This window comes from Amphibalanus amphitrite, unplaced genomic scaffold (assembly GCF_019059575.1).
Source record: "Amphibalanus amphitrite isolate SeventyFive unplaced genomic scaffold, NRLGWU_Aamphi_draft 000158F_arrow, whole genome shotgun sequence".
In the NCBI taxonomy this organism is placed as follows: Eukaryota; Metazoa; Arthropoda; class Thecostraca; order Balanomorpha; family Balanidae; genus Amphibalanus; species Amphibalanus amphitrite.
In genome coordinates this window covers 77799-89853 of record NW_024881653.1, presented here as the reverse complement: position 1 = coordinate 89853, position 12055 = coordinate 77799, and the positions used below count along the sequence as shown (strand labels likewise).

Genomic DNA, 12055 nt, shown 5'->3' with positions numbered 1-12055 from the left:
ACAGCCCGAATATGCGTAGCAACGTTGGTCATGTTGGCATATGCAATATTTACAATTATCGATAGTAATTGGTATATTAATAATAATTATAACTATAACGTTATTCTCGCACACAAGGAATATGAACTATAAATGCCGTAGCTGATAAATGGTGTTACTGGAACAAGAACAAAAAAAAGTTGTAATGGTTCATATAAAAAGCAGATGAAATATTGCTTACTTACCTGTCCATGGTGACATTCCGCCCCGTACCGGCGAAGTCCTCCACCAAATGCTGCACCAGTGCCGGCACGGAGTCCAGGACCACCCCTGGTGGCGCCTGGTCGGGCTGCATCGGCCATCCTGAGTGCGGCCAGATCTTCAGGACGTAGGTACCGTTGGTAGGCGTCTGACACCGACCGTACCAGGATGCCGTAGCGTCCTGGTTTGCTGGGCATGAAGACTCTTGCTTCGGTTCCACTGGGTGGTGCGCGGGATTCGGCCCTGGGGCACGGGCTCGTCAGGAGCGTTGGCCGAGGTTTCTTTTTTTTAAGATTTTTTGAATATTTCCTTGGTTTTGGCCTCGGCCAGCCACTCGTCTAAAGTGTAGCCCTCTTCCTCAGCCACTTCAGGCCAAAGGGAAATCCTTTGGAAAAGGTGTGGCCGGTACTTTTAGTTTTCCTTTTTCCACAGCCCCTGCAGGTTCGAACCTGCTTGGGCGGCTCCGACACTGGTAGTAGTGCTCCGCACCATCAACCGCGCCCTGCACCCTTCCGGCATGAATTCGCCGACCCAGGCAGGGCAACCCTTGAAACTCCGGTGCGGCACTGACCCTTCCGAGGGTCGAGGGTCGTAAGCCGTGGAACCTTCCATGGGTCGGGGGAATCTCGTACGAACCTCTTACCGGAAACAAACAACTCACCAAGAATATCATACGGAGGCTCGTTCCTTCGTATCGTTTTTGTTGTTCTTTCATTCGTACTTCGTAGGTATTCGTTTTTCCTCATACACGTCTTACAGAGACAACTTAAATAAACTTAACTTAAAATGATCAAATATGTGTGTTCGTGAGCTTGTTGTGACATTACTTCAATTTTACCAAGGCAAACTTGAAAACCGAGTGACTGTGCGTTTTTTTGAAAGTTTGTCTTCAGCTTGTCAGGTCAGAAATATACGGGAGAACAGATATGGGGTTTGTAAAAAAAAAAAAAAAAAAATACGGTGACATTGCTTGATTTACCAAGGCAAACTTGAAAACCGAGTGACTCCGTTTTTTTTTTTTTTTTGAAAGTTTGTCTTCAGCTTGTCAGGTCAGAAATATACGGGAGAACAGATATGGGGTTTGGAAAGAAAAAGGACACGGCGATATGCTGAATTGTTGTAACGTTTCCACGTATTACCGACGTTCCGATTACCCTGTACTGTACTGAGAGCCCCGTTCTTACCAGTGCGTACTCGACGGGCGGCCGGTACCGCGGCAACAGCACTGGCACGCCCAGCTGCGCCGACGGCTCGTTGGCGCGGCGCTGCAGCGCGGCATCATGGGGCCGCGGCCGCCTCTGCTACTGTGGCTGGACTGCCGTGTCAGGCCGGTCGCTGATCCAGCACACCATCCACTCCAGCAGGTGGGTGATGGAGACGGGGCTAGTGGCGTCAAAGGGTGCGACGACGGGGGCCGCAGCGTCAATGTAAGCCGCATTTGCTCAGATGTTTGCATCATATTGGGATCGACACATAAATGAAGATAGTCTAAATTCGAGAGTTTCAAGGATTTATTTCTAGCGGCTCTAGAAACTATATAGCACTGTGAAGATCGATGAAGGATCCAGTCTTGAGCTCTCCAAAGTAGTTTTCAATTAAATGTTCGGTGAATTGTAACGAAGACGGAAGATATTGCTCATCAAACATTAACATTTTGTTGTTAGTTTTCTGTGGCACAGGGTTACTTTCAGTCTATTGATAACACGACTTGTCGGGCTCAGGGTATGAGGCGGCGATAGACAATGAAATATCCAACCAGATGGCATCTCGAGTTTTCAGGTTTTTTGTCTACACTTAGCTTATATCAGCTGTGAAAATGGTCAATTCCGTCAGATTTCGAATTGTTGTTTTCAGCGCCTCCTCCTGGAGCTGGCGGACGCAACGGATGTGCTCGGCACGCTCGGCCTGCTGAACGTATATACTCTGGCTGAACACGGTCGAGATGGCCTCCATCTGGGATGAGCAGCGGCGGCACAAGGTCTGTCCTCAGGATCGCGTGTCCGCTGCTGTGCGTGCACACCGGTACCTTCTGTCACCCTGTCCGTGTACCGCTGCTCCAGGGGTACAGCTGGCCGGGAGTGGTGCCACCTGCACCCCTGCTGGCTTATCCTCTGCTAGCTTATTCGGGGTGAGTAAAGCACCGCAGCGTGCTGTGCTGTCCCGAAGCATGTGCGTGCCCAACTTTCACCGAGTAAATCACGAATAAAGTAGGTTTAAACGCGCCGAGAGATGCGTACGTGATTTTTGAACGCATTATGTTTGAAGCATTGCTTAATTTAGTTTGAGCAATTGGATACATGAAATGTGATAACAAGCCGGTAAAATCCATGCCTTTTAAGTAACACTAATATCGTTAAGTCGTTAAGTCTGTGATTCAATGGTTAGAAGCAAATGCATAAATCGCTTCAGTGCTTCACTTTTTCGAGAAAGCATATGTGTAATTTGTAATTCCTGTTTTTTCTTCATTCATAGGCTCAACTACCGCATGTGGAGCGGTCGCGGCCCATCGAGGGTGGCGGCAGAGGCAGCCCCCCTGGAAGCCGCGGTACCGGCAGAGACGGCTAGGGCAGCGGGACTGCTGCTGTATGTGACCCCGGCCGAATTACCGTCCGGCCTGCCGCCCTCAACGTCACGGCACCACCTAATATGGCCATGGGACTTGGAGCCGCGGCCATGGTGAAGGAGTACCACTACAAGAGGCGACGGGGTTCGGGGTGCGTGCGTGCGCGGCAGTGGGGGCGGGCGGAAAGGGTGGGTACTGGGGCGGCGGCGGGGGCGCCCCAGCGGGCACGGATCATCTGCTTATGCGACAGCCACGCGAGGCGTGTGGCCCGCCGGTCAGGTTGACGGCCCGATGGAGGCTGTGTATCTGTGAGTGGCCTCTGGGGTGCGACATTTGGGACTGCAGCCGAGGACTGTCGGCATATTCCGGCGGCAGCTGGGCCCCTACGTCTCGTCGCCGCTCCCCGTCCCTGGCTTGTTAGTACTTAGCAGTGCGGCGATGCTCGGTGCGCCGTGGCCAGCTGTCCGACGCCGACCTCGTGTTCCGGCGGCTGTGCGACACCCTGCGTCCTCCTGGACGTCCAACAGCTGCTGAAGGCCGAGGGCTCGGCGCCTGACGGCTGGCTTCGCCGTGTCCCTTCCCATGGTCCACTGGGCGGTACGGTAGTTCGGACCGCGGAGGGTAGCTCCGGGAACGCCTGCTCCCTTTCCCCCTGCCTCAGGATTGCCCGAGGCTTTGGGTGAAGGACTTTGGCGCCGACGAAGTCAATATCCACGGCCTGAACTACCGCACCATCCGGGCGGATGCGGAGGAGGTGGTCATACTGGCAGCCGCCCAGCCCCAGCACCGGATATTACCGTCTGCGGCGCGCCGGCCAGTGCCGGCGCTGCGGCTCTCCGACCGGCGACAGAGCTAGGCACTAGACGATAGCGAGAGAGATGCGCATTCGCAACCTTATGAGTAGAGCGTAGTGAAAGGTGGCCGCGTGCGTGTCAAGGGAGAGGTGGCTGCAGGCCGCTGGTGTCAGGCTCGCGAGAGGAGTGGCGCTCTAGATACCGTCATTTGATTTGACCTGTTTGACTACACCTGTGATTTTTTTGTCTGAGGACGCCAAGTGATTTTATTCGTCTGTCACATGAAGTATCTACACTTTTAAGTATTACATCACATTCAAACACAAACTCTGCACAAAGAAATGACTCAAGAACTGAAGTCAAGCGTCACATACACATACACCTATACACACAGAGCCGGTCGGGGTCTTTCCGCCGTCGGTGCCGCTACCCCGTGCTCCCTAGCGCGCCGCGGACACAGCGCCCCTCCGGCTCCCTCCACGCTGACTGCTTGGTTGCAAAGGTGTTTGTGGAAGTAGAAGAATATGTATCCGTTTATCTGGTGTCCCTCGCCCAAAACTTCGGCCTCGTCGACGCAGCTGACTCGGCGATCGTCATAATGGTATACCATCGGTCCCTGTCGACGCTGTATACGTCCGACACGTAGTGTCCCGAGTGCGTGGCGCCGCCGTGGTGGCTGACGACGCTCACCAGTCGGTAGGTAAAGTCGCCGGCCAGGTCCACTGAGCAGAGAGACTGGTCGTCTTCCACGCAGGACTTCGGGAAATGTACCTGCTCCGAGGCGTCGGCCGGCGCTCCCTCCTCCAGCGACCTCATCATGGCTTCCTTGAGCTCGCGGTCTTCGCGGGTCCGCGCCGGATTGGACTCGGGGTCGGCGTCCTGCGCTACCAGCTCGGCCTGCGCTGGCGGCAGCGGCGGTGGCTCGGCACCGGTCGCTGACATGGGACGCGCCGGCGCCGCGGCTCCGGCCGTCACCGGCGAGCCGACGGCGGCGGACTCTGGCAGGCCGACGGTGGCGGCCGGTACTGGAGACGGTCCCCGGGCAGTGGCCGGCGGCGACGGACCCGAGCTGGGCGCCTCAGACTCCTCGAACTCGGGGAGGGTGCATCGGGAAGGCTTTGAGCACTTCCACTCGGGAGGCCGGGTGACGTCGTCCGCGACATACTCGTTTAGCGAAAGGAACTTCGGAATGTCAACATTGGCACGGATTTTTATCGATTTTCCTCCACCTGTGATTGTTATTTAACTTGTGTGATTACGAAGTTTTTTTTTTACACGAGACGAATATCAGGGTTAGTGACTGTTTTACAAGACTAATTTTTTTAGATCAGATTGGTAATGGTAAATGACTATGGACTGTTTCATAAGACTTTAATTTTTTAGACCAGATTGGTTATGACTATGCCTGTGTTTACGTTTGTTTTAGTGGTGACTGATATAAAGTGAGTTTAATTTCTTCCGAAGGCTGGTATATGTATCGGATTGTGCGTTTGGTACCAATTGTGTTACGTGATTGTGGACGATTGCCGCAACCATTTTGAGGCGAAAGTACGGCTTATCCAATAAATGTCTTAAAAATAGACCTTTCTGAGTTTCGGAGACTGGTTCGTAACTGAAGCGACTGCGATTGGTTTGAAATTGGGCATCGAAGATGTTGTCGGCGAGCGATGACAATATACGTGGCTAGCAGGAACGTGTCCGAGGCAGGCGCGGATACAAGGGGGGGGCCATGGGGGCCATGGCCCCCCCCTTGGCCGATTTTTTTTCAAAAATAAAATAAAAAGTTAAAAAGTTAAAAAGCTGAAAAGGGGGCCTCCTGAAAATAAAGTGGCCGAAATCCGATGAGTTTTTTTTTTTAACCTACCCACTTAGTTATTTCTTAGAAGACTAGCTGAGAAGATTTCTTTGTTAGAAGATTGGTAAAGCTTTTCATAACTTGGAGGTCTCTTATACTCACAGAGATGACCACTTTTACAGGGCCTCCTAACCTGCACAGAGGGCCTCCAAGCCTGCACAGATGTTGAGATGTTGCCTGAACAGCTAGATAAGCTCAATAGACGCAGTTTTTTTGGGGGGGGGCCAACAAGTGGGAAGATGGGGCCTCCAACAGGTGGGATTATGGGGGGGGGGCCTCCTGGTTTCTAATGGCCCCTCCCTTGGAGATTTTCTGGATCCGCCCCTGGTCCGAGGAAGCCGTACAGGGTACGAGCTGCGGAGAAAGGTGTAAGGCATGACTTGGGATGGGACAGCTCTGCCCGGCTATGGCTGAGCGACGGCCGGACGCAAGACCACCCAAGAAATACAGTATGCTCTCCGCTAACCAGAGTAAGAGGCGGAACCCGAGAAACGTTAATCCGGGCACGTCCTGTAAGGGTATCTACTATCCTCCTAACACATATTAATACGCGCCGGGCGGGAGGGGATCGTTGAACAATGAACACCCCCCCCCCCCCCCCCTCCGTCTTAACGTCCCAAATCTTAACATGCATCGCTCATTTTTTATGTCTGGTTTCAGAGGTCAATAAAGGTAAAAAATAGTGCACATCGTAACATGTTTCAAAGCATCGGCACGACCAATAGAGATATAGCACCGCGTAACAGCGCCATCGATAGCCCTTTAATATCAGTTTAAAGTGGCCATCCCACCTTAACACAAGTATAACGCCTTTTGGGGCGACTAACGGAGCGAGCGAGAGGGTGAGCCTTGCGAGGGGTACCTCCAACTGACTTGTGCACGGCGCCAAACTAAGCGGTCTAGCGATGTGCCAAATTTGAGCACAATCGGCCCAGCCGTTCTCGAGATCTGGAAACGACCCCTGCACGTGCGCACGCGCATCAGCACCCCTACTCTGGCACATGGATATGCATTGTCTAGTGGGTGCCTACCTACATGCCAACTTTGAGCGCAATCGGCCAAGTAGTTACCGAGATATTGCAACAATTACAAAACTGACACCTCTTCGTTTTGCACGTGGCACGTGCATAAGGGGTCACCCAAATGCATCGGGAATAGCCCAATACTCGGTAGAAGGAATGAAGCTACCCTACAAAAATTACCGCATGTAAATCGGTCAAGTGGTTGCTGAGATATAAGCCTCGCAAAAGCGTCCGAACGGCCGGCCGGGCGGCCGCTCATACTCAGAAATGTCCGTTAATCTAAGGAAAGACTACGCTCAAACTACGCTCGCTTCGCTCGCTCCGTAATTAGTTTTGAGTTGAGATAGCCATTCATTCATTAGTTTTCCTTTTTCCACAGCCCCTGCAGGTTCGAACCTGCTTGGGCGGCTCCGACACTGGTAGTAGGTCAGCTCAAGCTACTGCCCTACTACCCACTGGTAGTAGTGCTCCGCACCATCAACCGCGCCCTGCACCCTTCCGGCATGAATTCGCCGACCCAGGCAGGGCAACCCTTGAAACTCCGGTGCGGCACTGACCCTTCCGAGGGTCGAGGGTCGTAAGCCGTGGAACCTTCCATGGGTCGGGGGAATCTCGTACGAACCTCTTACCGAAACAAACAACTCACCAAGAATATCATACGGAGGCTCGTTCCTTCGTATCGTTTTTGTTGTTCTTTCATTCGTACTTCGTAGGTATTCGTTTTTCCTCATACACGTCTTACAGAGACAACTTAAATAAACTTAACTTAAAATGATCAAATATGTGTGTTCGTGAGCTTGTTGTGACATTACTTCAATTTTACCAAGGCAAACTTGAAAACCGAGTGACTGTGCGTTTTTTGAAAGTTTGTCTTCAGCTTGTCAGGTCAGAAATATACGGGAGAACAGATATGGGGTTTGTAAAAAAAAAATACGGTGACATTGCTTGATTTACCAAGGCAAACTTGAAAACCGAGTGACTCCGTTTTTTTTTTTTTTTTGAAAGTTTGTCTTCAGCTTGTCAGGCCAGAAATATACAGGAGAACAGATATGGGGTTTGGAAAGAAAAAGGACACGGCGATATGCTGAATTGTTGTAACGTTTCCACGTATTACCGACGTTCCGATTACCCTGTACTGTACTGAGAGCCCCGTTCTTACCAGTGCGTAGGTACTCGACGGGTGGCCGGTACCGCGGCAACAGCACTGGCACGCCCAGCTGCGCCGACGGCTCGTTGGCGCGGCGCTGCAGCGCGGCATCATGGGGCCGCGGCCGCCTCTGCTACTGTGGCTGGACTGCCGTGTCAGGCCGGTCGCTGATCCAGCACACCATCCACTCCAGCAGGTGGGTGATGGAGACGGGGCTAGTGGCGTCAAAGGGTGCGATGACGGGGGCCGCAGCGTCAATGTAAGCCGCATTTGCTCAGATGTTTGCATCATATTGGGATCGACAAATTAATGAAGATAGTCTAAATTCGAGAGTTTCAAGGATTTATTTCTAGCGGCTCTAGAAACTATATAGCACTGTGAAGATCGGTGAAGGATCCAGTCTTGAGCTCTCCAAAGTAGTTTTCAATTAAATGTTCGGTGAATAGTAACGAAGACGGAAGATATTGCTCATCAAACATTAACATTTTGTTATTAGTTTTCTGTGGCACAGGGTTACTTTCAGTCTATTGATAACACGACTTGTCGGGCTCAGGGTATGAGGCGGCGATAGACAATGAAATATCCAACCAGATGGCATCTCGAGTTTTCAGGTTTTTTGTCTACACTTAGCTTATATCAGCTGTGAAAATGGTCAATTCCGTCAGATTTCGAATTGTTGTTTTCAGCGCCTCCTCCTGGAGCTGGCGGACGCAACGGATGTGCTCGGCACGCTCGGCCTGCTGAACGTATATACTCTGGCTGAACACGGTCGAGATGGCCTCCATCTGGGATGAGCAGCGGCGGCACAAGGTCTGTCCTCAGGATCGCGTGTCCGCTGCTGTGCGTGCACACCGGTACCTTCTGTCACCCTGTCCGTGTACCGCTGCTCCAGGGGTACAGCTGGCCGGGAGTGGTGCCACCTGCACCCCTGCTGGCTTATCCTCTGCTAGCTTATTCGGGGTGAGTAAAGCACCGCAGCGTGCTGTGCTGTCCCGAAGCATGTGCGTGCTCAACTTTCACCGAGTAAATCACGATTAAAGTAGGTTTAAACGCGCCGAGAGATGCGTACGTGATTTTTGAACGCATTGTGTTTGAAGCATTGTTCTTAGGTGTTGTTTTTATCCGCTGGGACTGAGAGCGTGAGATGATGTTTTTCGTACTCCAGCGTAGATGGGTAGCCATACGGCTTCCACGGTAGACAGTGATGACATCAGTCATCTTTTGCAAGCTCGTTAAAGAATTTGGGCTGTACGGGGACTCGAACCCCGGGCCTTTGGATTAGCGCTCCAATGCTCTACCTCTGAGCTATACAGACCAAGTGCTTTAACGAGCTTTCTGCCAAGTTTTATGCGGATCATTCTTAGGTGTTGTTTTTATCCGCTGGGACTGAGAGAGTCCCAGCGGATGAGTACGGGGACCCGGGGTTCGAGTCCCCGTACAGCCCAAATTCTTTAACGAGCTTGCAAAAGATGACTGATGTCATCACTGTCTACCGTGGAAGCCGTATGGCTACCCATCTACGCTGGAGTACGAAAAACATCATCTCACGTTTGAAGCATTGCTTAATTTAGTTTGAGCAACTGGATACATGAAATGTGATAACAAGCCGGTAAAATCCATGCCTTTTAAGTAACACTAATATCGTTAAGTCGTTAAGTCTGTGATTCAATGGTTAGAAGCAAATGCATAAATCGCTTCAGTGCTTCACTTTTTCGAGAAAGCATATGTGTAATTTGTAATTCCTGTTTTTTCTTCATTCATAGGCTCAACTACCGCATGTGGAGCGGTCGCGGCCCATCGAGGGTGGCGGCAGAGGCAGCCACCCTGGAAGCCGCGGTACCGGCAGAGACGGCTAGGGCAGCGGGACTGCTGCTGTATGTGACCCCGGCCGAATTACCGTCCGGCCTGCCGCCCTCAACGTCACGGCACCACCTAATATGGCCATGGGACTTGGAGCCGCGGCCATGGTGAAGGAGTACCACTACAAGAGGCGACGGGGTTCGGGGTGCGTGCGTGCGCGGCAGTGGGGGCGGGCGGAAAGGGGTGGGTACTGGTGCGGCGGCGGGGGCGCCCCAGCGGGCGCGGATCATCTGCTTGTGCGACAGCCACGCGAGGCGTGTGGCCCGCCGGTCAGCACGACGGCCCGATGGAGGCTGTGTACCTGTGAGTGGCCTCTGGGGTGCGACATACGGGACTGCAGCCGAGGACTGCCAGCACATTCCGGCGGCAGCGGGGCCCCTACGTCTCGTCGCCGCTCCCCGCCCCTGAGCTTGTTAGTACTTAGCAGTGCGGCGATGCTCGGTGCGCCGTGGCCAGCTGTCCGACGCCGACCTCGTGTTCCGGCGGCTGTGCGACACCCTGCGTCCTCCTGGACGTCCAACAGCTGCTGAAGGCCGAGGGCTCGGAGCCTGACGGCTGGCCTCGCCGCGTCCCTTCCCATGGTCCACTGGGCGGTACGGTAGTTGGGACCGCGGAGGGTGGCTCCGGGCACGCCTGCTCCCTTTCCCCCTGCCTCAGGATTGCCCGAGGCTTTGGGTGAAGGACTTTGGCGCCGACGAAGTCAATATCCACGGCCTGAACTACCGCACCATCCGGGCGGATGCGGAGGAGGTGGTCAATGGTCATACCGGCAGCCGCCCAGCCCCAGCACCGTGTATTACCGTCTGCGGCGCGCCGGCCAGTGCCGGCGCTGCGGCTCTCCGACCGGCGACAGAGCTAGGCGCTAGACGATAGCGAGAGAGATGCGCATTCGCAACCTTATGAGTAGAGCGTAGTGAAAGGTGGCCGCGTGCGTGTCAAGGGAGAGGTGGCTGCAGGCCGCTGGTGTCAGGCTCGCGAGAGGAGTGGCGCTCTAGATACCGTCATTTGATTTGACCTGTTTGACTACACCTGTGATTTTTTTGTCTGAGGACGCTAAGTGATTTTATTCGTCTGTCACATGAAGTATCTACACTTTTAAGTATTACATCACATTCAAACACAAACTCTGCACAAAGAAATGACTCAAGAACTGAAGTCAAGCGTCACATACACATACACCTATACACACAGAGCCGGTCGGGGTCTTTCCGCCGTCGGTGCCGCTACCCTGTGCTCTCTAGCGCGCCGCGGTCACAGCGCCCCTCCGGCTCCCTCCATGCTGACTGCTTGGTTGCAAAGGTCTTTGTGGAGGTAGAAGAATATGTATCCGTTTCTCTGGTGTCCCTCGCCCAAAACTTCGGCCTCGTCGACGCAGCTGACTCGGCGATCGTCATAATGGTACCATCGGTCCCTGTCGACGCTGTATACGTCCGACACGTAGTGTCCCGAGTGCGTGGCGCCGCCGTGGTGGCTGACGACGCTCACCAGTCGGTAGGTAAAGTCGCCGGCCAGGTCCGTTGAGCAGAGAGACTGGTCGTCTTCCACGCAGGACTTCGGGAAATGTACCTGCTCCGAGGCGTCGGCCGGCGCTCCCTCCTCCAGCGACCTCATCATGGCTTCCTTGAGCTCGCGGTCTTCGCGGGTCCGCGCCGGATTGGACTCGGGGTCGGCGTCCTGCGCTACCAGCTCGGCCTGCGCTACCAGCTCGGCCTGCGCTGGCGGCAGCGGCGGTGGCTCGGCACCGGTCGCTGACATGGGACGCGCCGGCGCCGCGGCTCCGGCCGACACCGGCGAGCCGACGGCGGCGGACTCTGGCAGGCCGGCGGTGGCGGCCGGTACTGGAGACGGTCCCCGGGCGGTGGCCGGCGGCGACGGACCCGAGCTGGGCGCCTCAGACTCCTCGAACTCGGGGAGGGTGCATCGGGAAGGCTTTGAGCACTTCCACTCGGGAGGCCGGGTGACGTCGTCCGCGACATACTCGTTTAGCGAAAGGAACTTCGGAATGTCAACATTGGCACGGATTTTTATCGATTTTCCTCCACCTGTGATTGTTATTTAACTTGTGTGATTACGAAGTTTTTTTTTTTTACACGAGACGAATATCAGGGTTAGTGACTGTTTTACAAGACTAATTTTTTTAGATCAGATTGGTAATGGTAAATGACTATGGACTGTTTCATAAGACTTTAATTTTTTAGACCAGATTGGTTATGACTATGCCTGTGTTTACGTTTGTTTTAGTGGTGACTGATATAAAGTGAGTTTAATTTCTTCCGAAGGCTGGTATATGTATCGGATTGTGCGTTTGGTACCAATTGTGTTACGTGATTGTGGACGATTGCCGCAACCATTTTGAGGCGAAAGTACGGCTTATCCAATAAATGTCTTAAAAATAGACCTTTCTGAGTTTCGGAGACTGGTTCGTAACTGAAGCGACTGCGATTGGTTTGAAATTGGGCATCGAAGATGTTGTCGGCGAGCGATGACAATATACGTGGCTAGCAGGAACGTGTCCGAGGCAGGCGCGGATACAAGGGGGGGGCCATGGGGGCCATGGCCCCCCCCTTGGCCGAT

General features: G+C 53.5%; 1 protein-coding gene and 1 long non-coding RNA gene across 2 annotated transcripts; one reads left to right on the top strand and one right to left on the bottom strand.

Annotated features, from left to right (window-relative positions):
- Positions 1 to 1319: 1319 nt before the first annotated feature.
- LOC122383188 lies at positions 1320 to 2967 on the top strand. Its single transcript, XR_006256797.1, has 3 exons — positions 1320 to 1604; positions 2095 to 2368; positions 2713 to 2967. It is a non-coding gene; the product is annotated as an uncharacterized LOC122383188 (long non-coding RNA).
- Positions 2968 to 10732: 7765 nt separating this feature from the next.
- Positions 10733 to 11236, bottom strand: LOC122383239 (ubiquitin carboxyl-terminal hydrolase 37-like). Its single transcript, XM_043369467.1, has one exon. It carries the CDS (start codon positions 11234 to 11236, stop codon positions 10733 to 10735), a length of 504 nt encoding a protein of 167 aa, XP_043225402.1.
- Positions 11237 to 12055: the final 819 nt, after the last annotated feature.

Bases quoted from the DNA above. Each gene is read 5' to 3' on its own strand.
- LOC122383239 (XM_043369467.1), bottom strand. From the start codon at position 11,236: ATGTCAGCGACCGGTGCCGAGCCACCGCCGCTGCCGCCAGCGCAGGCC.